A 26,352-nucleotide genomic window follows, 5' to 3' on the forward strand; every position below is an offset into this window, starting at 1 on the left:
GCTGTGCATCCCAGTTTTTATAGGCTGGCCTAATGTAAATAGTGTTTTGATGCAATCTCTTTGTTTACCTGTGCCGGATGCTCTAGAAATGCTCCTTATGTGCATTATTTGGGCTCTCCTGTCTTTGTGGAAAGGATCTCCCTTCTGACTTGCTGCCAGTGAGGATCAACCACTACATTGTTTTGCCAGCTCTTAATACCAGTGGTGACAGAAGGGAATAAGGCAAAACAGGGTGAAACCAAAAACAGCATGAAAATCAAGCTACTCAATGCAGTAACAACAGGAAAGACTAAGAAGGAAAAAGAAAACAACTTAAAAAATATACTAAAAGATGTGTGACCAAAGATTTAGGGGGATATAAAGAAAAAGGGAGAAAGAAGAAGACAAATAGATGGCTATATGGAAGCTAAAAGAACTAGTATAGGAGGAAAAAGAGGAAACAGGAAATAGATGAAATAATTATTATTAAATTAAAATATAGTAATAATGGGTGTATTAAGATATAGATAGGAAAAGCAAAATGGCAAAGAAATGATTAAACAGAAAAACAAAGCAAAATACGAAAATTTAATAATAATAATAGGCTGAAGTAGAATAGAATCAAAGGAAAGGGATAAATTAGAGATACTCAAAAAAAAAGAAAAAAAGGTAAAAAAACAAATTAACAATAAAAAATAAAACCTACGCTCGCATGCACACGCACACACACACTCACACACACTCACACAGCAAAAAAACAAAACCACACACACTCACACACTGGAAGTCCTTTGGGTCCTCTATTCGTGGGCCTCACAGGATTTTGCTCTGTGTTATTGAATCCTGGACTTCCTAGGAGCTGCTCTAGTGCAGGTGAATGTGAGTTACTGTCCCTTTCTGGCTCTGGCCAACCCGATTGAGGTCTGAGAGGTTGAAGCCACTAGTAGTCCAGTGGTTGAGGACTCCTTAGTTCAAAGGTTGGGTCATCATTGAGTCTCACGCCTTGATTGTCTCTGTTCTGAGCTGTATTCCCTTCCCTTTCTGAGCTGGTCTCACAGGTGTTAGTTGCAAGCGCTTGGGGCAGAAGGGGACATAGGCACAGTCCTGCTGATGTTCAATTGCTGGCAGTCTGGTGCCTGAGTCTGGGGTGTGCAAGATGCTGCTGGCTTTCCATTCACTTGCAATCCTTGCTGGTGCCTGCGGCAGGCGCATGCACACAGTCCTGCTGGTGTTCCACTCGCTGTTGGACCTGTGGGGTACCTGCAGAGTGGGTCTCGTGGGAGGTCCCACTTCTGTTCCACTCATTGTGTTGTCCAGGGCAGTGTCCAAGGCTGGTCTGGGGGTGGCGAGGCTGTGCTCCTACTCATGCTTTCCTTTAGTTCTCATGCTTTAGTCTCTGAAGATATTTAAAATTAAAATTAAAAAATTTTTTCAATAGGTCATATATATGATTTTCCTTAGGAGTAGTTGATATTTTTTCCTTAGGAACAGATTTGTTTTCATATGAGTGAACCATACTTTCTCATTTCTTTGCATGTCTTGTTTCTTTTTGTTGTTGAGAAGTGGCCATCTATACTAATAAAAGGGTAATATGCTAATTAGACCGGATATCTTCTGGATGTCTTCCAGACGTCCTTCCGAACAGAGCCACAGTGGCTGTGAGGGCCGAGATCAGGCGGCAGCTGTGGCGGCTGCGAGGGCCGAGGGCAGGTAGCAGCCATGGTGGCTGCGAGGGCAAGGGCAGGCGGCCGCAGCGGCCGGCAGTGGCAGCAGCAGCGGGGTGATGGGGGCGGCTTCTTCCCCTGATTGGCCCAGTTGCCTCTTGCAGAGGGAGGCCAGAGGCAGCAGCAGCGATGGGGTGATGGGGGCAGTGCCTTCCCTTGATCGGGCTGGTCGCCTCCCGCAGAGGGAGGCCAAGCTGCAGTAGGACATCCCTGCTGGGATTCTTGGTGCAGCCTAACAATAACCAGAATGCACAATGGAGCCCCCTGAGGGCTCCTAGATTGTGAGAGGAGGGCAGACCAGGCCGAGGGACCCCCCTTCCAGTGCACAAATTTTTGTGCACCGGGCCTCTAGTTTTAAATGTGGTAACTTTAGAAATCAGATTTCTCCCCTCTCCATAATTATTTGTTGCTGATTTGGTAATTGTTTTTGTTTAATGACTTCTGAATTAATCCTGTAAAATCTATTATTTGTTGTGTGTGGCCACTGATGTCTGTACTTGGTTAGTTCAGTGGCAGCTAATGATTGTATTGCAAATAGTAAATCTCCCAGTCTTTACTGAGAGGATCTGTGTGAATTTGGGGCACTCCTTCAACACACAGCCAAGCAATGAACAACTCTGCCTTAGCCTTTACTTCCTGCTTGTTCAGACCTTCAAGTTCAGCCAGAAGTGAGAGCTTAGGACCTTCTCAGGTCTTTCCTGAACACATGCACAGTCTTGGGCATGCATACTTCGAAGGTGTGCATATGGCCTTCTAAATTCCCAGAAATATGTTGGAGCTTTTCAAAGCCCCTTTGGACATCTTTTCATTCCCCAGCTTTTTCTCTGTCCCAACTGTCTGTATAATTGTTTTTAGACAAACACCCACCCAAGGGAGAAGGGTTTTATACTGTGTTAGCTCAGAGGTCAATAAAAAAAAAAAATCTCTGCAAGTGGGGGTCTTCTAGAGAACCATAATACAGGTCAAATAATGACAGTTCTTTGGGAATAAATCTTGAAAGATTCTGCTCCATTGTGCATTCTGGTTATTGTTAGGCTGCACCAAGAATCCCAGCAGGTTGTTATTTTTTGAAGGTTATCATGTAGCTGAGAGCTGGAGATGGGACCAGAACACATATATTAAACTGTTTTTCTTTTTTTCCCAATATCCAAGGCTTTTTAAAAAAATGTTTTTTATTGATTTCAGAGAGGAAAAGAGAGGAGAAAAGAAATAGAAACATTGATGATCAGAGAGAATCATTATTGGCTGCCTCCTGCACCCCATCACATACTGGGGATCAAGCCCACAACCTGGGCACGTGCCCTGACCAGGAATTGAACCGGGACCTCCTGATTCATGGGTTGATGCTCAACCACAGCCACACAAGCCGGGCTCAGCTGTTTTTCTTGAATTAACACTCCTTGTTTTTGTAATCCTTTCATTGTAGTTTTCAGAGTTCTGAAAAAAATTGGTGCTGACAATTTTTGCCAGTCTTTATTTTCCTCCCTCCCTCCCTTCCCTCTCTCCCTCCCTCCCTCCTTCCCTCCCTCCCTCCCTCCTTTATTTCTTTATTTCTTTCCTTTTTTTTCTTACTTTTAATGGAGGAGAGAATTTTCTGAAGTCCTTAGTCTTCCATTTTCAATGTCACCCTCAGGTAATTTTTAATCAAATGGAATCAGAATGGCATGAGTTGGAGTCTGTATATATTTTCTTATTCCAGTTCCATTCTCACTTATGATTAATGCCTCTTTCCCCTTTTAGAGTCTGAAGAATTCAGACTTAGGAACCAGCCTGCCTGGATTCAAATCCTAGCATTGCTACTTATTAGTTTTATGATCTTAGGCAAGTTACTTAACTTGTCTGTGCTTTACTCTCTTCATCTGTAAAATGGGGATAATACATAGTACCTACCAAGTCAATCTATGTAATGTACTTATAACAATGTTTAGCAGTACTCAATAATGATTACTTGTTTTCAGAAGTTATGATGCTGAAAATTTTAGGTAGTGTGATTCTGTTGTTTAATTTGATTGTGTCTCTTACATATCAAGGGTTTGTTAACTTATCAATGAATGCACATTAGAAAAATATTTTAAAAGAATCATTAAAATATATTCTTTAGTATTTCTATAGAAATATGAGTCCAACAAAATACACATTTCTTATGCAAGGTTACTCAGTAAGCATTAAAAAATTAATAATTAATGGGAATCCCAGATAAAATATGATGAAGAAAGCTATTATTGTATGTTTATTATTTATAATATTATCTGTTCATTATTTTTGTTAGGTTAATAATAATGAAATGGTTGCATTACAACGAGACCCCAATAATCCCTATGATAAGAATGCAATTAAAGTAAACAATGTGAATGGAAATCAAGTTGGCCATTTAAAGAAAGATCTTGCAGCTGCTTTGGCCTATATTATGGACAACAAATTGGCACAAGTTGAAGGGTAATGTATTTCAGAGTTTAGTTTTAATAATTTTGAGTTGTATTGAGCTTTGAATTTGTTCTGTCTGTATAGTTATCACAACACCTTTAGCATGTGTTTAATAAATGTTTTAATTCTCCTGTCATTTACCTCTACTACCTTGCTATTCCCTCACTTTTCTTTTGAATTATTGCCTTGGAGAAAAATAGACTATGGTTTAAATATTGGGAAGTTCACATTGTCTCTCCAAACCTTTTAGTGCATAGGTTTGGGAGTTTGGAAGTATTTGTTTAAATCAGAGGTTGTGAAACTAGTAGCCTGTGATCAGATGTAGGTCAGCTTCATTTTGTCTACACAGTGTTTAAAAATTAAAAATTTTCCCCAATATTTGAATATCTGGATATCCTATATTTTATACGTTATTTTTTCCTAAATAAAAAAATTATTTATGAAGATTTTTCTTGACAAATGGAAGGTTTGGTGATGCTGATCTCTCATTTTCACATGACATCAATTGACTAGTGCTGAGTAGCACCTATAGCTTTATCCAGGGCATACTCCAGTTCTTTTGTACATTTGTGTTTGTGATCTCAATTTAAGTATGGAATGTTAGGATATAAAAAAGTGAGTTTGGATGACAAAGGCTCAGAAATGTCTTCTCACTTTATTTGTGTACTTGTTTTCTTCTTTCTCAGTTCATCAGGTTTTTCAAATATTGAGAATAAACTGGATCAGAAATAGTTCTTGCAAATAATTCTCCAGTCTCAGAATGGGTTGCTAGCCTCTGGTTGTATTAATGAAAGCTCTACCCTCTCAGTTTTACTATTTTATTTATCTTACAATATTGATTATAGACTATTCTTATATTTAAACACTGCTTTATCTATCTAGTTTATTCTGTTTCATCTGTCATTCTGTTAGTAAAAACCGCCCCTTTCTTCTGATTATTGTTGGTCCTGTTCTTATCATTTTCTTTCTAGTCTGCCCACTAGTTCCTCCCTATTTTACTTCATGCAAAATTTGAATGCAACACAGAATATTTAATAATCAGATTCTTAATGGGAGTGAAAAATGGCCACTTTTAATTTCTCACTTTTTTTTTTTCCTTCTTAAATACAATAGGGTAGTCCCTTTTGGTGCAAACAACGCTTTTACCATGCCTCTGCATATGACTCTTTGGGGAAAAGAAGAAAATAGAAAAGCGGTTTTAGATCAGTTGAAAAAACATGGATTTAAATTGGGTCCTGCACCAAAAAGTAAGTTTAGGGTTTAACCTACTGTTATTTTCATATTGTGAAAATGTAGGAATTGTAAACATTTGTTATCTTAAGTGATACTTTGAGTTTGGTTGACTAAACTAATTTGCATGAAGGCTCTAAGTTATAACTTTTTTGGAGTCTTTCAAAGAAAATCCGGGAGTTTTTTTCTCTTAATTTGAAACAACTATAGTTTCATAGGAGGTTTTACACACACACACACACACACACACACACAGAGAAATATACGAGGAGGTCCTATAAATCCCTCCCCTAAATTCCTCTAATGATAGTATCTAGAAATCTTGATTGTAAATGTTCTCTTTGATAAATTATATATAGACAATAAGAATCTCAAAATAGAGAATGGGAAAGAATTATTTGTTTAGCAAGTGTTTATTCAAATAATGTAGAATTATTTTAATAGTGTATTAATGATAGGATTTAGCTTTTAAAAAACTGTTTTTTAAAAATTTTTTTTATTATTATTATTTTAAATATATTTTATTGATTTTTTACAGAGAGGAAGGGAGAGGGATAGAGAGTTAGAAACATCGATGAGAGAGAAACATTGATCAGCTGCCTCCTGCACACCCCCCACTGGGGATGTGCCCGCAACCAAGGTACATGCCCTTGACTGGAATCGAACCTGGGACCCTTCAGTTCGCAGGCCGACGCTCTATCCACTGAGCCAAACCGGTCAGGGCAAAAAAACTATTTTTTTTTACTCTTCACTCTAGGATATGTTTTTATTTATTTTAGAGAGAGAGGGGGAGAGTGAGAGAGCGAGAGAGAGAAAAATCGATGTGAGAGAGACATCAATCACCTGCCTCCTGCACACACCCTGTCCAGTGATTGAACCTGGATATGTGCTCTGACCTGGAATCAAACTGATGACCTTTTGCTGTATAGGTTAATGCTCCAACCAATTGAGCCACACCATCCAGGGCTAAAAAATTTTAAAATATATTAAAGAGTATTTTTAATGGAGCTTATTTTATAAGTTTTAAAAGCTATTTGCTAAAAAATAATCTATTTTATTTGGTGATTTTATTTTCATTTTGTAAATTATAGCTTTTGGATTCAGTTTGGAAAGTGGTTGGGGCTCTGGAAGAGCTGGGCCAAGCTATAGTATGCCAGTTCATGCTGCAGTACAGCTGACAACTGAACAGGTGTGCTTTTCTTATATTTTGTAATCTAAAAGTGAATTTTAAATGAAGACTGGTGTTTAAAAGAATAAGATAAATATGTATATGCTGGCATTAGTGATTTCAGATATATTGTTAAGTTATGAACCATATAGAATAAATATATATTGCAAACATTTATGTAAAAAGAAATCAGTGATAAGGAATATATCCATGGGTTCACATTCATATCTACATTTAAAACACCTATATTGCTGTGTATGCATGGGATGTTTCAGTATATTTTGATGTTTTTGTTGTGTTTGAAATTTTTGAACTCTGCAAGTATTTTTTAAAAATTAAAGCTCGAATCTTAACTCCTTTCAGTAAGGTTGCAAATATAGTGCTAAAAAAATAATTCCAGTTCTTTGACATTACTCCAATGCTTAACTTTGTCTAATTTGTAATTTAGGATACTGTTATCCTTAATTAGTTTGGGGTGGGGGAGGGAAAGGGATATAAAATAAAGTAATGCAGATCAATCTACAATTTTTTTTTGTCTTTACCCATCAGTATTAGTGTTAGCCTTTTTCTATTCTGATTATAATTACTGAATTTTCCCTACTTATTGTTAGAAGGTCTTGAGCCTATGTCTGGTGGGTAAACCCCAGGTTTTCTCTCCTAACTGTTTAGAGTTGGCCTGAATTCTTCTGAACTATTGCTATATATTCATGTGATATTTACAAACGTAATTCTAACACATATACATTGCTATAAAAGTTGACTAGATCCAATTTAAAGAACCAACTAAATTAGCAGAAGATTGAAATCATCCCAATATTTTTTTTAAATATCTTTTATTGATTTTTTACAGAGAGGAAGGGAGAGGGATAGAGAGTTAGAAACATGGATGAGAGAGAAACATAGATCAGCTGCCTCCTGCACACCTCCTACTGGGGATGTGCCCACAACCAAGATACATACCCTTGACTGGAATCGAACCTGGGACCCTTCAGTCTGCACGCCGACGCTCTATCCACCGAGCCAAATCAGTTATGGCTCATCCCAATATTTTATGTTACACAGCAAGATTTTTACTGCAGTAATAATAAATAAAAAAATCATTGACTGAAAAAATGTCAAATGTACCTGGTAGGATCTACCAAAACGGTTTGAATGCAACTATGTAATCCTACCTATAATAATAAATGCATAATATGCTAATTAGACCAGACAGCTGAACAACATTCTGGATATCCTTCCAGACCAAGCTGTGGAGGCAGGGACCGAGGCAGAGGTACTTAGGGGTGATCAGGCAAGCAGGAAGAGTGGTTAGGGGTGATCAGGCAGTCAGGAGAGCGGTTACGGGTGATCAGGCAGACAGGCAGAGTAGTTAGGGGTGATCAGGCAGGCAGGCAAGCAGTTAGGGGCGATCAGTTAGGCAGGCAGAGTGGTTAGGGGCGATCAGGCAGGCAGGCGAGTGGTTAGGGGTGATGAAGCAGGCAGGCAGAGTGATTAAGAGCAATCAGGCAATCAGTCAGGCAAGTGGATGGAGCCAGTGGTCCTGGATTGCGAGAGGGATATCTGACTGCCAGTTTAGGCCCAATCCTGCAGAGATCTAGCAGTTGGACATCCCCCAAGGGGTCCTGGATTGCAAGAGGGTGCAGGCCAGGCTGAGGGACCTTCACCACCGTCCCCCCCGCTCCCCCCCCCCCCCCGGCACAAATTTCGTTCATTGGGCCTCTAGTCCTATATAATAAAAGGCCAATATGCAAATTGACCGAATCGTGGAATGACCGGTCGCTATGATGTGCATTGACCATCAGGGTCAGATGGTCAACGCAGGAGCTGCCCCCTGGTGATCAGTGTGCTCCCACAGGGTAAGCACTGCTCAGCCAGAAGCTCTGAGCCAGGCTCATGGGTGGCAAGCACAGTGGTGGAGGCAGGAGCCTCTTCCGCCTCCGTGGCAGTGCTAAGCCAGCAGTCAGACATCCCCTGAGGACTCCAGGACTTAGAGAGGTAACAGGCCAGGCTGAGGGGACCCCCCCTCCCCCAAGTGCACGAATTTTGTCCACTGGGCCTCTAGTACAGTGATGGCGAACCTTTTGAGCTCAGTGTGACAGCATTTTGAAAAACCCTAACTTAACTCTGGTGCCGTGTCACATATAGAAATTTTTTGATCTTTGCAACCATAGTAAAAACAAAGATTTATATTTTTGACATCCTATCTAATAAAAGAGAAACATGGTAATTAGCCGTACCTCCGCTACCCTTCCCATTGGCTAATCAGGGCGATATGCAAATTAACTGCCAGCCAAGATGGTGGCCGGCAGCCAGGCAGCTTGAAGCGAACATGAGGCTTGCTTGCTTCAGTGACGGAGGACTCCAATGTTCCCCGCCTGCCTTGCCGGCCTCTGAGCTTGCACTTTGAAACATTGTTACAAATATAGAAGCTAAACAAAACCCCAGTATCCTGCTTTCAGCAAGCCGGGATCTCAGAGCTGGAGTTGATACAGTGTTTCGATTATAGAACACAAACAAACTAGATACCTGCTTTCAGCAGCGGAGTCCTAAGAGCTGGAGCCAAGCCTCAGAGCTAAGGCTGGCCCAGAATAAAAAAAGAAAGAAAGAAGGAGTGGTTGGGAGCTTCAGTCACCCACCAGCCTGAAAACAGCCCTCAGCCCCTCACCCAGACTGGCCAGGCACCCCAGTGGGGATCCCCACCCTAATCCAGGACACCCTTCAGGGCAAACCAGCCTGCCCCCACACGTGCACCAGGCCTCTATCCTATATAGTAAAAGGGTAATATGCCTCCCAGCACCAGGATAAGTGGAGCTGTGAGGCTTCCAGGCACCGGGATCAGCGTGACAGGGGGCAGCACCCAAACCCCCTGATCGCCCTGCGGCTCTGTGTGTGACAGGGGGCAGGGCCACAACCTCCCTATCCGCCCTGCTCTGTTCGTGACAGGGGAAGGCGCCCCAACCCCCTGATCAGCCCTGCTCTGTGCCTGATAGGGGGGAGGTTCCGAACCCCCTGATCGCCCTGCGGCTATGTGTGTGACAGGGTGTGGCGCCCCAACCCCCTGATCGGCCCTGCTCTGTTTGTGACAAGGTGCGGCGCCCCAACTCCCCCCCCCACGGGCCCTGCTCTGTGTGTGACGGGGTAGAGCCGTAACCTCCCCATCAGCCCTGCCTTGAGTGTGACATTGGCGGCGCCCAACCCCCTGATCGGCCCTGCTCTGTGGGTGATAGAGGGCGGCACCCAAACCGCCCCTCACGTGCCCTGCTCTGTGTGTGACGGGGTAGAGCCATAACGTCCCCATCGGCCCTGCCCTGAGTGTGACAGGGTGCGGCGCCCCTACCCCCTGATCCGCCCTGCTCTGTGTGTGACAAGCGGCGGTGCCCCAACTCCCCTATCGGCCCTACTCTGTGAGTGACAGGGGGGAGCTCCCCAACCCCCTGATCGGACCTACTCTGTGAGTGACAGGGGCGAGCTCCCCAACCCCCTGATCGGCCCTGCTCTGTGAGTAACAGGGTATGGAGCCCCAACCCCCTGATGGGCCCTGCTCTGTGCGTGACTGGGGGTGGTGCCAAAACCTCCCCATCGACCCTGCCTTGAGTGTGACAGGGGGCGGTGCCCCAACCCCCCAATCGGCCCTACCCTGAGCGTGACTGAGGGTGGCATCACAAGCTCCTGATCCGCCCTGCTCTGTGCATGACAGGGGGCGGTGCCCCAACTCCCCAATCGGCCCTGCTCTGAGTCTGTCCATGGCCTGCACCTAGGGATTGGGCCTGCCCTCTGCCACCCGGGAGCAGGCCTAAGCCAGCAGGTCGTTATCTCTCGAGGGGTCCCGGACTGCAAGAGGGCACAGGCCGGGCTGAGAGATCCACCCTCCCCCCCAAGTGCACAAATTTTTGTGCACCGGGCCTCTAGTTTATTTTATATATTTAAATGCCATTTAACAAAGAAAAATCAACCAAAAAATGAGTTCATGTGTCACCTCTGACACGTGTGTCATAGGTTCGCCATCACTGCTCTAGTATAATCATAGAATTTCAATGGCAAGAGGAACCTTGGAGACATTCTAAATCTAGTTCATTCCTTTGATTTTACAGGAATAAGATCCAGGGCCATAAAGGTTAAGTGTGTTGCCCAAAGTTATTTATAGGTTTATTTGTGACAGAGCTATTACTGAAACCCAAGATTTACAACTCTATTCTTCTGACTGTAACATAGTTACCTTTTATACCTAAAGCTCTTATTCATTCTGTATTCACTGAGCAGTGTAGTATTTTAAATAATTGATGTACCTTTTGTTATTCAACTTTTGTAGTTGATTAAATTTCCGAGTTGTGTAATTATTATTTTAATTGTTTTGTTTCATGTTTCTTATTGCTATTTGTTGTAGCTTAAAACAGAATTTGACAAATTGTTTGAAGATCTAAAAGAAGATGATAAAACTCATGAAATGGAACCAGCTGAGGTACTGAACCAATATTTTCAATTTATAAATATTCGATTAATTTATATATTTTTTATTACAAGATTAGCTGTTTTCCAGATTCGGGGGGAGGAGGGGATGAAAGTGCTTATAGGTCCTCTTTTTATGACATTTCTTTTATTTATAGGCTATTGAAACATCATTGCTCCCACATCAAAAACAAGCTCTAGCTTGGATGATTTCCCGGGAAAACAGTAAAGAACTTCCACCATTCTGGGAACAGCGAAGTGACTTATACTATAACACAATAACAAATTTTTCTGAGAAGGATCGGCCAGAAAATGTCCATGGAGGAATTTTAGCTGATGATATGGGTTTGGTAATTATTATTTTTCTTGAGTTAGTAAAATTTTATTTTGTAATTGTGATTTTATAGAATGTAATTTTGAAGTAGGTAAGAGGAATAGATTAATGCCAGTTTGGGACTAGATTTCACTTCCAGTGTAGAACAGTTTTTTCCTATGATTTTTAGTTAAAATAATGGTAAGCTTTTTGTTTTTATACTCTTAAGATACAATTAAAATAATTAGTGTAATGATATTAATGTTTTTCTCAAAATTTTTTAAAAGTAAAGACAACAATGTTATGTAAAATTATTTGTAGTATATCACAAATGTTGTGATATGCAAAGTACTTAGATGTATATTTATGATTCCTTACACCAGCAGTTTTTATACTTTTTCGTCTCAGTGACTCTTTACACTAAAAAATTCTTGAGTGGCCCAAAGAGCTTTTGTTTTTGTGGGTTATGTCTATTAATATATCTATAAATATTTATACTATTAATTTTAATTTATAGTATTAAAATTTTTTAAATTATTAACTGAAAAATAACAGTTAACAAACTTGTTAACATGAATAGCATATTTTTTAATGAAAAGTATTCAAAAACAAAAGCAATTTTGATAAGAAAACACATTTAATTTTGAAAATCATTTTAATGTCTGGGCTAATAGATGACATCTGAATCTGGTTTATCATTCAGTCTGTTATGATACATGTTTTGGTTAAAATGTGTAAGGAAACTTAAACCTTACACAGATTTGTAGTTGGAAAGAGAGCAGTGTTTTAATAGCCTTTTTAGATAAATATAGTCTTCTTTGATACAATAAAAAAATCAAGCAAGTATTAGTTCATTACATATTGTAGTTATAATGTGGAACTTAAAAGTCATATCAGTGAACTTTTTATACTCTATTAAAGTCCATTGGGGTAGCTTACATACTGAATGCATATTTTACCGATGCATGATTTTATAACATCAAGCATTTTATAAAATTATTCACTGAGTTATACAGATCTGTCAAATGTCAATGCATTTCATTATATTATATCAACAATTTTAATTCATTGGTAATACTGCTGATCTTATTAGGCATTTACATTTTGGAAATCTTCTATTCCCATAGTATCGGATACGAGTTTTCTGACATTCTGATTTTTGCTTGAAAGTTGAAATTTTATCATTAACAACAGATGCTATCAGTTGTTTCCCTAGAAGATGATAGACTCACTTTGTTCATTTTTCAAGAAAATGTCTGCCACTTTGTCATGAATAACTAGCTGTTGGTTATTCTTTCATGTAAAATTAGTGATGCATAAAAAAGTGATGATGTGAGATGATGCATCGTGGTTAATCTCAGTGATTTTTCCCCTAGATAGCCCTCATATTTTGGTATCAAAAGAAGTATTTTATGTGTACTTCCCATCTTGTTATACAGGATATTTTAAAGATATGTACTTAGGAGGCAAGATTTAATAAAATTAATGTGTACTGCTTCATTAAGAACATTTTTAACATTCTTAAAGTGAAACTGACATTTACTTTTTTTTTATTATGAGTGGCAGTTAATATAATAACCACTATTAGAAAGTAGTGTCACCTGTTTTGTTTTATGCTAAGGCACTAGCAATTTTGCCCACCATTGATTTTTGAGGCATTCCTACAGATGTTAACACAAATAAGGTCTGAGAAGTATTATGAAAATAGTTTTGATTGCACATAACTCCTGAAAGGGTCCTGGGGTCCCCTAGGGCCTGTGTAGATCACACTTTGAAAATTGCTACCTTACACTGCCTTAAAATTCCCAGATTTGTTTCTGTGTTGCTAATTATAAATTCAGCTATGGCAAAAATCAAAAATTGCATGTTTTTATTTAAGAAAAATTTACAAGGTATATCATGTTCTTTATAGCTTTTAAGTGCTGGAATTATATTTAAATGAAATTTAATAAAATGATTACCTTATGTGTATACTGGAATGACTAATAATTTTAAATTAGCTTGGAATTATATAGCAAGCAAAAGTAGTTTCATGATAAAGTTATTAGTTTAGGGTTAAATGTAAACTCTTAGAATGGCAGTCATTTAATAAAACCACATTTCTCAGAGTTGTTTATAGTATTTTAAGAGTAAATAATTTAATAATTTCTAACAATGCACTGTGGGAAAGTATTTCTTAATGACACGTTTAATTAATATGTATATTATCTAATATAATAATCAGTACACTTCTGTGGCTTTGAATGGTGTTTGATATTTACTTAATTGATTTTAAATTGGTTTTGGAATGTTCTCTCGTCAACTGGATTTTAGAATCTGACCATTTGTCTTTTTGAAACATTTTAAGGGCAAAACTCTTACAGCCATTGCAGTAATTCTTACCAACTTCCATGATGGTAAACCTCTTCCTGTTGAAAGAATTAAAAAGAATCAACTGAAGAAGGTAAAGTATTAGTGAATGTTTGCGTTTTTTTCCTCTGAAGTCATTGGTTTAGTTTTAAACATTTTAATTTTGTCATTAAAAGATAATTGCCAAAAAAATGATAATATGCATTGTTTTCAGAGACATCAGGCCTCTCTCATTTGTTGCTGATAAGAGTGAACATCAGGGCCACATTCTTGAGGGCATTTTGGTAATTTGTATCAAGAACCTTGATAATGTTTATAATTTTCCACTCAATAATGTCTTTTTAAAGAAACTACCTAAAGAAGTTATCAGAAATGTATTTTTTCCAAAGATAAAAGTACAAGTTTATTTCCCCCTAGCATTATTTTAAACACAAAAAAGAAACACCTCGGAGAAACCAAGATGGCAGCATAGGTAAACACCAGAAATTGCTACCTCGCACAACCACTTCAAAAATACAACGAAAAGACAAAACGGACATCATCTAGAACCATAGGAAGGCTACCTGAGTGGAAATTCTACAACTAGAAGGAAAGAGAAAAGCACACTGAGAATCAGAGGAGGTGCAGAAGTAAAGGGCAGAGGTACGGAGGCGCACGTGGAAAGAGCTGGCAACTGAGGACACAGTTGTCTTTTTCAATCGGGAGGGAGTCTCAAGCTCCTGAATGCTCTGAACTCCATTTCTGGGCAAGTCTCTGGGGACCCAGACTCATACGGGGAGAAACTGGACTGTCTGGCAGTGGGAGGAACTCGAGGGCGGCTTTCTCTCAGAGTTGCTTGCAGCGATACCCGGACACTGAGACGCGGGAGCTCTTAGGGTAGGACTGACGACCAGCCATAGCTGTGTGCTCTGTCCTGTTGATCCCAGAGACCCCGCCCCACCCAAGCTGTGCACAGCGGCTTTTGCATATGAAAGGCCTGGCCCTTTGCAATCTGAAAATTGCAATCTGAAACCTAACAAACTGCAGCTGGGTCAGGGAGACCCAGAACTTTGAAAAGAAGGCCCAAGGCCCCACAGCAGCTTCCATTGCTTCACATCTGGGCCTCATCTGGGCACCTCCAAATCCCAAACAAAGAAGAGGGATCTGCAGATCTCTCTGTAGCTCCTGCTGGGTAGCCTCAGGCAGAAGCTAAATTAGCACCTCCTTAGAGATCCAAGAGACAGTGTACCCAGTGGTCAGAGTGGGACCATCCAGATTACAACTCCTCAGATCCATAAGGGACACACTCAGGGGGCAGACTCAGTGAGCACCAAAGCCCCACTGAAGTAAGTCTTGCCCCAGAAGGGTGTCTCCAGCACAGAAGTTCTCCCACCGTAGACACAGCTGATTCTCATAGCCAATTGGCCTGGAGGTCAATTCCTCCCAGTGAGACCTACAACAATCAAGGCCTAACTACAGTAAGACTGTTCACACAGCGCACAAAGGGGTGCACCAAGAGTGTCCACCTCAGGTAATTGGGGAGGCTGAGCCACTGGGCCCTATAGGACAGCTAGCACAGAAAGCCACTCTATCAACACAGGGAAGCAGCCGAAATATGGAGACAAAGAAACAGGTCACAAATGACAGAAATGGAGGAAAGCAAACTACTGGATTTAGAGTTCAGCACCACGGTTATAAGGTTTTTCAAGAATTTTCTAGAAACCGTCGATAAATTTAGTCAGACGCTCAAGAAATCTAGTGAGACCCTCGAGGTTGTGAAAAAGGACCAACTAGAAATTAAGTATATACTGACTGAAATAAAGAATATTATACAGAGTTCCAACAGCAGACTAGAGGATCGCAAGAATCAAGTCAAAGAATTGAAATCCGAAGAAGCAAAAAACACCCAACCAGAAAAGCAAAAAGCAAAAAGAATCCAAAACTATGAGGATAGTGTAAGGAGCTTCTGGGACAACTTCAAGTGTACCAGCATCCGAATTATGGGGGTGCCAGAAGAAGAGAGAGAGCAAGATATTGAAACCTATTTGAAGAAATAATGACAGAAAACTTCCCCTACCTGGTGAAAGAAATAGACTTACAGGTCCAGGAAGCGAACAGAACCCCAAACAAAAGGAATCCAAAGAGAACCGCACCAAGACACATCATAATTAAAATGCCAAGAGCAAAAGACAAAGAGAGAATCTTAAAAGCAGCAAGAGAAAAAAAGTCAGTTACCTACAAGGGAGTACCCATATGACTGCCAGCTGATTTCTCAACAGAAACTATTCAAGCCAGAAGGGAGTGGCAAGAAATATTCAAAGTGATGAATAGCAAGAACCTACAACCAAGATTACTTTACCCAGCAAAGCTATCATTCAGAATTGAAGGTCAGATAAAGAGCTTTACAGATAAGAAAAAGCTAAAAGAGTTCATCACCACCAAACCAGTATTATATGAAATGCTGAAAGGTATCCTGTAAGAAGAGGAAGAAGAAAAAAAAGGTAAAGATACAACAAATACACATCTATCAACAAGTAAACCTAAAAATCAAGTGAATAAATAATCTGATGAACAGAATAAACTGGTGAATATAATAGAATCAGGGGCATAGAAAGGGAGTGGACTGACTATTCTCGGGGGGGAAAGGGGTGTGGGGGGTGTGGGAAGAAACTGGACAAAAATTATACATCTGTGGATGACGACAGTGGTGGGGGGGTAAGAGTAGGTGGGGGGTAGGAACCGGGTGGGGGGTAGGTATGGGGGGAAAAACGAGGAACCACTGTAATCTGAAAAATAAAGTTTTAATTAAAAAAAAAAGAAACACTGCTTAGTAAGCTAATAGTTAAATTATAATCTACACTAATAAAAGGCAAACATGCAAATTGACCATACCTTCGCTACACCTTAAGCCACGCCCAGCAGCCAATCAAAGCAACTATATGCAAATTAACCCAACCAAGATGGCCGCTGGCAGCCCCAGAGCTGGAGCAAGCAGGAGGTTTCGTTGCCCCAATAATGGAGGAAGCCAAGCTTCCCGCTTGCCGCAGCCTGGCTCTGAGCTCCACTCAAAGCAACAAGGTTTCAATTATAGAAGAAAGTAAATAAACCTTAGATACCTGCTCTCAGGCAGCCATGGCCACAGAGCTGGAGTGAGCAGGAGGCTTCCCTTCCACCCGTCCTGGCTGGCTCTGAGTTTCTCTCAAGGCTACAAAGTTTCTATTATAGAAGGTAAATGAATCCCAAAAGAAAAAAGAAAAAAAGGAGAGGCTGGGAGCTTCCGTTGCCGTGGGCCTTGGCCAGCCTGAAAACGGCCCTCAGCCCCTCCCCCAGCCTGGCCAAACCTCCATGGGGTGAGGGTCCCCACTGCGGGGGGTTTGACCAGCCTGCAAACAGCCATCAGCCCCACATCCAGGCTTACCAGACATCCGAGTGTGGCCCCCCACCCTGAAGGGGCTGTGACCAGCTGCAAACAGCCATCAGCCCGTCATCCAGGCTGGCCAGGCACCCCAGCGGGACCCCTACCCTGATCCAGGACACCCTTCAGGGCAAACCAGTCTGCCCCCTATCCTATGCACCAGGCCTCTATCGTATATAACAAAAGGGTCATATGCAAACTGACCCTAACAGCAGAACGACTGGGAATGACTGGTCACTATGACACACACTGACCACCAAGGGCTGACGCTCAATGCAGGAGCTGACCTCTGGTGGTCAGTGCACTCCCACAGGGGGACCTTCGCTCAGCCACAAGCCAGTCTGATGGCTTCCAGTACAGCAGTGGTGCTTGGAGCCTCTCCCGCCTCCTCATCAGCGCTAAGGATGTCCGACTGCAGCTTAGGCCTGCTCCCTGCTGGCAAGTGGACATCCCCCAAGGGCTGCCGGCGGCCAAAGGGATGTCTGAGTGCCAGCTTGGGTCCGATCCCCCAAGGAGCGGGCCGAAGCCAACAGGTGGACATCCTCCGAGAGGACCCAGACTGCTAGAGGGCAGAGGCCAGGGGTGGGCAAACTTTTTGACTCGAGGGCCACAATGGGTTCTTAAACTGGACCAGAGGGCCAGAACAAAAGCATGGATGGAGTGTTTGTGTGAACTAATATAAATTCAAAGTAAACATCATTACATAAAAGGGTACGGTCTTTTTTTTTTTTAGTTTTATTCATTTCAAATGGGCTGGATCCGGCCCGCGGGCCGTAGTTTGCCTACAGCTGGCATAGGCCGTGCTGAGGGACTCTCCGAGAGCACAAATTTTTGTCCACCGGGCCTCTAGTATAGATATAAAATTTAATTGTTATACAAAATTATAAAATTCTATTTTTGAAGAATATTGTTATGATTTCTTTTTTTAGTTAAAAAAAAGGCAAGTGAAGCCCTAACCAGTTTGGCTCAGTGCTTAGCGCGCAGGCCTGCAGACTGAAGAGTCCCAGGTTCTATTCCAGTCAAGGGCGTGTACCTTGGTTGTGGGCACATCCCCGGTACTGGGTGTGCAGGAGGCAGCTGATTGATGTTTCTCTCTCATCGATATTTCTAACTCTCTATCCCTCTCCCTTCCTCTATGTAAAAATTCAATGAAGTATATTTAAAAAAAATAAAAAAGTCGAGTGGCACCCTCGCTGGTGTTTCTCAGTGGTTAAAATGTCAGCCCACACACTGAAGGGCTGGTCAAGAAATTGAACCTGGGTTGCAGGTTGGATCCCAAGCCTTGGTTGGTGTGCCGCAGGAGGCAACCAATCAATGTGTCTCTCTCACATTGATGTCTCTCTTTCTCTCTCTCTCTCTTTCTCTCTCTCCCTTTCTCTCTCTCTCTCTCTCTCTCTCTCTCTCTCTCTCTCTCTCTCTCTCTCTTTCTCTCTCTCTCTGTCTCCCTCCCCCTCTCTCCCTCTCTCATTCCTCTTCCCTGCCCTTTCTCCCTTCCACTTTCTCTAAAAATCAATGGAGAAAAATATCCTTGGGTGAGGATTAACAAAAAAACAGGGCCAAGGCCACATCTGTATATAGTGTTTGACTCCTCATTTTGTAATTACATATTATCTATATCTAAGTGTAGCTATACACTATATGTGCCAAAATGTTAATAGTGATAATTATGATCTAATGATGAGAATATTGGTGAATTTTAATATTTAACTTGTTTGTGCGTGTGTGTGTGTGTGTGTGTGTGTGCATCAGATGTATGCCTAATATAGTTATATTCAATTTCTAATAAAGTGAATTCATTTTATGGAAAAATAAATATTATTAAAATGAAACAGTATTATTTGTTCTGAGCTGAAAATTCAAAGAACTTAAAGTAGGAAATAACTACGCAAAAGATCTGTGCAAAAATATTTTTTAAGACTTCTAAATTTTAAGATTTCAAAGAGGCTGCAGTCCAGTTTCCTGCCATTGATTAATAAATTTATTAATGTCTGCACTTAGTTGCATTTCCTTCTTAATACTTTCATTGCAAGTTTAACTCTGTATTAACATCTGAGATCTAATTCCCTACTGGAATAGTCTAATGCTTTATATACTGTTCTTTTTACATTTGGTCATTGAAAGAAAACAAAAGCACCTAGGACTTCTTATAGCATCTGTGTCAGTTATCAATTTAAAACTTATCTATTATCAGTAAGGCTCTCCCTCCCCGCCCGTCCTCCCCCACCCCCCCCAAGATTAGCCACGCGTTTAAGGTGTTTTATATTTGGAAGGTTTTTGGATAGTTTGCTACATTAATTGAAATTGAGGCTGAAATTGTGATTTCCAGCTTAGAATTTATTGCAACAAAAAATCCAGTATTTTAAGTAGATTTAGATATCCCAAGCTTTACAGAGTAAAATATAATTGATTTAAATTTCAATAGATGATTGATATGTTGGACTTTGTAGAAAATTTGTCTTTGAACTCTATGGAGAAAAATCTTGCCTAAACAAAATTAATATAAAATGAATAATGTAAAGAATATCTTTTATTTGTGGATACAATTTTAGATTTTTTTTGCATACTGTTTAATAAAAATGGTTGTACTAACTATTGAAGAAGATCAAAAAGCATTTTTTATATTAGTTCCTTGGAGTTATTAATGCTTTAAAATGATCTAAAATAACTCTTCTAGCTACATATCTCTAAAAATGTTATATTTTGGATTTTCCCACCCATACCATTAGAAGAGGATATATCTTCTTTCAGTCACATTTTTGGTAAATCCTAACTGTCATGGGATTTTGTAAAATGTTTAAAATTCTGTTTTTTTAAAAACTAAAATTAAATTTCATTTGTTAGCCCTAATTTTCAGCAAAAATTATTCTACTCCTGTCTACCAATCCTGCCCTCCATTCTGAGGTTTTGATTTATAATATGACAACTTCACCTACTTTTTTTAACCTACAAGAATTAATTCAATTAAATCCCATTTTATTTGGGTTTATTCCTACTTACAGAATCAAGTTAAGAACTAGAAGTAAGGTGGGAGGAATCCTTCCTTGCTAGACTCAGTTAAAAATATTTTCATGAAGAAGTATAAAGTTTTACTTTTATAGAAGTTTTTGTATTTATGTGTACATTGATGCATTTTGAAACAAAAGGGTATACATGAAGGAAAAAGGAAAGTCAGGTTGACAGGAAAATCCCTGATAGAGTAAAACAGGAGAGAAAAAGCATGGCAATGGCAGCCTCATTAAAGATCTATTACTTGCTGTAGGGACCCTTGTTTTGAAAGCTTATCATCTGAGAATTTCTTTTAATTCTAAAGTAACTCCCATTTCATGAATGTTTCTCATAGTAACTAACATGCCATTTATAACTGAGGTTTGCTTTTTGTATTCTTTTTGCAAGGTAAAGACCAACTAGTTTTCTTTTTTGAGATACCTGTGAAGAAAATTTTAATCCGTTAATATATTTTTTCTTTTTACTTAATGCACCTTTCTCCTTTGCTCCAAAATGTAGTAACAATTTAAATAGTCTTTATTATGTAAAATAAAGAAATATAAAATAGGATGCATTTTAAGCTTATTTAAAACTGACAACAGTACTATGTAAGAAATATGCCTTTTCATCTAGGAATGTAATATTAACAATGGATCTATGAAATTGAGAAGAAACAATACCAGTGAAAAGACAGATGAACTAACCAAAGGTAAACTTTAATTTTGATATGATCTCATATTTTATTGAGATTTTTAAATTCTTATTTTTAAATCTTTATTGTTGAAAGTATTACATATGTCCCCTTTTTCCCCCCATTGACCTCTTCTAGCCTGCCCCGCCCCCATCCCAGGCCTTCACCACCCTATTGTGAGATTTTTCTAATTTAATTATGTAATTCTAGTGCTGGGGCTCTGTACTGTACAAAAACTTCCAATCTCTTTTTCTGAATGACGGTTGTCAGGAAAAATTCCATCAAGGAGGTGATGATAGAATTAGGTGGTAGTACACGAGGCAGAGAAGCTGAGGAAGAACATTTTTGGTCGAGAAACATATCCTGTGAAAGGTAGTTAAACAGCAAAATAAAAACACAATAATAGAGCATATTTTGTTCTGAGACTTCAGATTAGTTTATAGTATTTATAGTGTAACTAGGGGGTCTAGTACACAAATTCCTGCACCTTAAAAAGAACTGTGGGCCGTGAGGCTGCAGTGGGCGCAGGCGTGGGTCTCGGCTCATCCTCCATGCCCCCACTCACACCCTCCCGCTGTAGCCACCAGTCCCCTGTCTGCCCACAGCTCTGCTCCCACTCCCACGCACTGATGGCACTGGCTCCACTCACATCTGCTGACGGCGCAGAGCGATTGGCGCCGGTGCCAGCAACAGGTGCAAGTGGGGCTGGCGCCCTCAATGGGTGCGTGCGGTGGCTGCTGCCCTGATCGCCCCTCAGGAGCAGGGGAAGGTGGAGAAGCCCTCAGGGACAATTGGGTCAGCAGCTGCTGCTTGCACCCACTGATGGCACCAAGCAATTGGGACCAGGGCTGGGCAATGGCAGTGGGTGCGAGCAATGGCTCTGGTGCTGGCTGTGGGTGTGAGCGGGATTGGCGCTGGCAGTGGGTGGAGCAGTGTCTCTTGCACCAGCAGTGGGTGCAAGAGGCAGCTGCCGGCCCCGATTGCCCCTCAGGAGTAGGGGGAGGTGGAGAAGCCATGAGGGGCGATCGGGGCCGGCAGCTGCCACTCACACCTGCTGATGGCGCCAAGTGATTGGGACTGGTGCCAGGCACCGGCAGCAGGTGCGAGTTCCTGGTGGGACCGCGGCGTGTGGGACAAAGAATTTTCAATAACCACCAGAGGCTTGCCCCGATGACAGCGACCAGTGCTCCGCCTTGGTCTGATGCCCCTGCTCCACCATTCCATCTGTGTGCACCCCATGGTGGTCAGCGCACATCATAGCGACTGGTTGTTCGGTTCTGCCATTCGGTCTATTTGCATATTAGGGTTTTATATATGTAGATGTGCATGGACAGCAGCACCTATGGAAAGAGAGGTTAGAAACAAATTCTGAAGTCAGGAGAAGTAATGAGATCTCTGGACTTAGCGATTATATGGTTGTACTTAGTAATCACTTCACAAATTAATTTCTGAAGATTATTAGAGCAGAATAGGCTGAAAATATTTTTAAAATAGTAGGTGAAGAATTGGAAGTACAACTGTGTGCTATTTGCAGTTTGTTATATTTGAGATAGGAGAGGGAAATAGATAGTTGGAAAGGGATGCAGAATTGAGGGTGTTTTGTTTTTTTTTCAAACATTTTTAAAAAAATATTTTTATTGATTTCAGAGAAGGAAGGGAGAGGGAGAGAAAAATAGAAACATCAATGATGAGAGAGAGTCATTGATTGACTGCCTCCTGCATGCCTCCCACTGGGCATGTGCCCTTGACCAGAATTGACCCCAGGACTCTTCAGTCCGCAGGCCACCACTCTATCCACTGAGCCAAAATGGTTAGGGCAAGGGCTTTTTTGGTTGCCTATTTTTTAGTTTAAGAAAGAAACCCGTGGATAGGAAGATTTTGAATACAATGGAGAGACTATTTTATAGGCCTGTGGGAAGAAATGAGATCAAGAGAACTGGTAGATGAGTTAGCATTAGAAGGAAAGAAAATATAGTTCAGGGAAAATATAGATAATTGAGGGAGTAAAAAGATAGAAAAATTAGGAGTTTATAGAAGACTAGAGGCTTGATGCATGAAAGTTGTGCAAGGGGCTCAGCCCTTTCAGCCCCAGCTTTGTCTGGAAGGTGGTCCGGATGGTCACCTTGTTCTGCTGTTTAGTCTAATTAGCATATTACCTCTTTATTATAAAGGACTAGAGGTCCAGTACACAAAAATTTGTGCACTGGGGGTAGGGGGTCCCATCAGCTCGGTCTGCTCCCTCTCACAGTCCAGGAGCCCTCAGGGGATGTCCTACTGACGGCTTAGCCACAGTCTGGTCTCCCTCTGTGGGAGGCGACTGGCCAATCATGGGGAGGCACCTCCCCCATCATCTCCTCAGGCCTCCCTCTATGGGAGGTGACCGGGCCGATCAGGGGAAGGTGACGCCCCATCACACCGCTGCCGCCGCCACTGCCATCTGACGTGGCTGCCTGAGCCTCAGCCCAGCCCTCTCTCAGCAGCAGCCACTGTGGCTTTGTCTGGAAGGATGTCCGGTTTAATTAGCATATTACCCTTTTATTAGCATAGATAGTTATCTACTTACTGTTCATTTTTTTCCAGCAGCTTTCAGCTGCCTTGGTACATCAGGAAATTCAGCCAATGTGGGGATTGGCTGGATGACTACAGGGGAAAGACTGGGTACAGAACAAATTGAAGGTACTTTTTAATGAGAAAACACTAGAATAGGAAAAGAGGAGCTGGCTGATCGAAAGGGCAGGAATGGAGATATTAAGAAGTTGTAATTCAATTAAAAAGTATTTTTAAAAAGTTGTATTATTGAGTTGGAAAACCAGGGTTTTAAGAAGGATCATTGCTAGCCTAAGAATTTACTAATATTTTATATATTTGTCCTTTTCTTTAAAATGGAAGGATCTAGGTATAGCGGAGAACCCAGTATTTCAGATGTCAAGGGAAAGAGTAAATATACCAAGTCAGAATTGTCTCGTTCCTGCTCCAAAAGGTAAACTCTCATTGAGGTTTGATAATATATAATTTGTTTATTTAAATTTCTTTCTCCATTTTTTTTACATATAGGAGAAAGGGCCATTATATCTGAGTTATATAGTTTTTTAAATACATTTTTTATTTGAAGTTGATAAAAAGCACTGTGACTTAGGCAGGTAGAAAAGTAATAATCTATAAAATAAGTAAATTGATAACTTTTTTTAACTTTTCTAAAGGTGACTGGCAGCAATGGCTAAGTTAGTCATTCTGTTAATTTACCTCTATAGGTTTGTTTAGCACATCAGTAAATTATTAATTTTTAATCCCTTTTCTTTCTACTATTTTTTTTTTTCTATTTCTTTCATGTAGGAACTAAGATCTAGCTTCTGGATTTTTTGTTTTTGTTGAAACTTTAGAAGAGCTTTATGAATTTGAGGAGATGAAACTGACATTTTATTAGATAGCTTGACAAAAGCACTTTTTGCTCATCTCAGTTCTTTCTTTACCGTTAGTGGAAATAAAACACAATAAAGTCATTTATGGAGAGTATTTTATTAATGTAGACTAGTGGGGATATTTGAATAAAACACACAATGCCCCTCTGATCTCAACTTGAATCCGTTAATGTTATAAATTTCACTTACCCTCTGAAGTAGATCTAAATATTTGGCTTTTGTTGTATTTTCCACCATCAATATCGGTTGGGTAACCTCAAATCTGAGTTTCTGTTAGCTATTTCACCAATAAAGACCTCAAACTGGGGATCTGTTAATTGTCTTCTATCACTGAAACCTGTCTGCACTGAGCACAGAACCAGGACTCATCAGTTTCCTCTCAAATATCAAATCTTAGAACTCTGAACTGATCAGGAAACTAGTTAACAGCTCTATTAGGTGGACCAGATCACGTTAAAGGACATAGAAATAATAATAATGAGGACATGGGGAAAACTAAAAACAACCAACACATATATTAATTACATCCAGTACACCTGTACTTACTGTGTAACCAACTATTTTAGGGGCATTGTTTGTTCTATCATTTTATCCAATGAAGTGGATTGTATCTTTATTTCTGTTTTCCAAGTGGGGAAACTGAGGCATAGAGGACCATTAGATAGCTTACCTAAAATTACATAACAAATAAGTGGCAGAATGGGGATTTGAATCTGTGCAGTCTGACTGTAGAACCCGTTGCACTTAGGCATTTAACTACTATAATATACTTTTTCTACACAAAATTTACAAAAATTTTTCATTGTGGAAGATTTATATTATTGCCTCTTAGCTGCTTATTTTATTATATTGGAAGTGTTTTATTTGATAAGATTTATTTCATTTCCTTTTTGTTCTAGTTTTATGTGTTTTAATTGAATTGAACTCAGTATTAAAATGATTACTATTTTAGAATGGTTTACTTTTTCAAATTTATTTTAATAATAGTGATAACTGCATTTTGCATAGTAAATGCATCTGGTTATGAAAACAGAATACTTTGACTTTGGATGGTGGGCCCACAATGCAACATACAGATCATGTATCATGGAAATGTACACTTGAAACCTATATGACCCTATTAACCAGCTTTACTCCAATAAATTTAATTTTTAAAAAAGAAAACAAAATGCTTGTAGCAAATTTGACTTTCATTTGTCAAATAAAGGTTCACTTTAATATTTTTCAAAATATAAGTGGGGAAGGACAAGAAGCATTTATATTATATTTATTAAACATGTTTTTATTTATAATTGTTTTGGGTCGATAAAAAAATTGCATATATTTAATTTTAGAAGAAAAACTGCTGTCCAGTATACTGAAAGCAGCGATTCAGAGGAAATTGAAACTAGTGAATTGCCACAGAAAGTGAAAGGTAATATGAAATGGATTTGATTTGATGCTCTCTCCTATATTCTAATTTCTTTGTGTGAGCATTTTTGTATTTGGTTGTTCATAGGCAAACTGAGAACTGCACAATCAGAAAGTAAAAGCAGAATTAAAGGTATGTATATACATATCACTATCTGTAATCTACACTTAAAAATTATTAAGAAAAAACCATTGATTTGCATCTCTCAAGCTTAGAATTCTTTAGTAATAGGTCTTAAACTTGACTGCAGTTTACATATGAACTATTCTTGGAGCTTACCAGGGATATTAATTGAATGAGGCAAAATGAAAGAATAATTTCAAAATAAAATGTAAGAGAAATTATTTAAACCAACTTTAAACAAGACAAAATGATTTTTTACTACTTATAAAATTACTTCGATAAAACCTTACTCATATCTGTCTAAATTGTAATTTCAAAAGTATGGTGGGAGTATGTTCTTGGAAATATTATAGTTCATATTATCATACAAATGTATGAATAAACAATGATTATTTTTACTTTATCTTTAAAACATATTCTTTATTTTTTTTTTCTGCTAAATCAGATCATATTGTTTCCTAATTAGTTGAGAAATTGCATTTGGAAAATAACTCATCACCATTGACTGACCATAAATTTGGCATCATTTTTATTAGCAGTCAGATACCTGTTTCCTTGAAAAAATTCTCCTTCCACCTGGGAGCTGAATCACCTTGCATATGGCTGTTTCTACTTTTACATCTCTTCCTCGGGAAGCTGAGCTTAGTGTCAGAAGAGGCAATTTTGGTTACCAGACATTAGTTTATTCTTTTTTAA

The 26,352-nt window shown here is 39.9% G+C and overlaps 1 protein-coding gene across 1 annotated transcript in view; it reads left to right on the forward strand.

Moving 5' to 3' along the window:
- Positions 1-26,352, forward strand: part of HLTF (helicase like transcription factor) — a 147,415-nt gene that overhangs the window by 43,264 nt on the left and 77,799 nt on the right. Inside the window, exons 3-12 of the mRNA XM_081087453.1 lie at positions 3,973-4,139; positions 5,241-5,374; positions 6,449-6,546; positions 10,910-10,984; positions 11,130-11,321; positions 13,632-13,727; positions 20,646-20,721; positions 23,593-23,683; positions 25,457-25,536; positions 25,621-25,665. Of these exons, the coding sequence (XP_080943579.1) occupies positions 3,973-4,139; positions 5,241-5,374; positions 6,449-6,546; positions 10,910-10,984; positions 11,130-11,321; positions 13,632-13,727; positions 20,646-20,721; positions 23,593-23,683; positions 25,457-25,536; positions 25,621-25,665 (1,054 nt within the window). The remainder of the gene's footprint in view (positions 1-3,972; positions 4,140-5,240; positions 5,375-6,448; positions 6,547-10,909; positions 10,985-11,129; positions 11,322-13,631; positions 13,728-20,645; positions 20,722-23,592; positions 23,684-25,456; positions 25,537-25,620; positions 25,666-26,352) is intronic.

This window comes from Myotis nattereri, assembly GCF_964212035.1.
Source record: "Myotis nattereri genome assembly, chromosome: 3".
Lineage (NCBI taxonomy): Eukaryota > Metazoa > Chordata > Mammalia > Chiroptera > Vespertilionidae > Myotis > Myotis nattereri.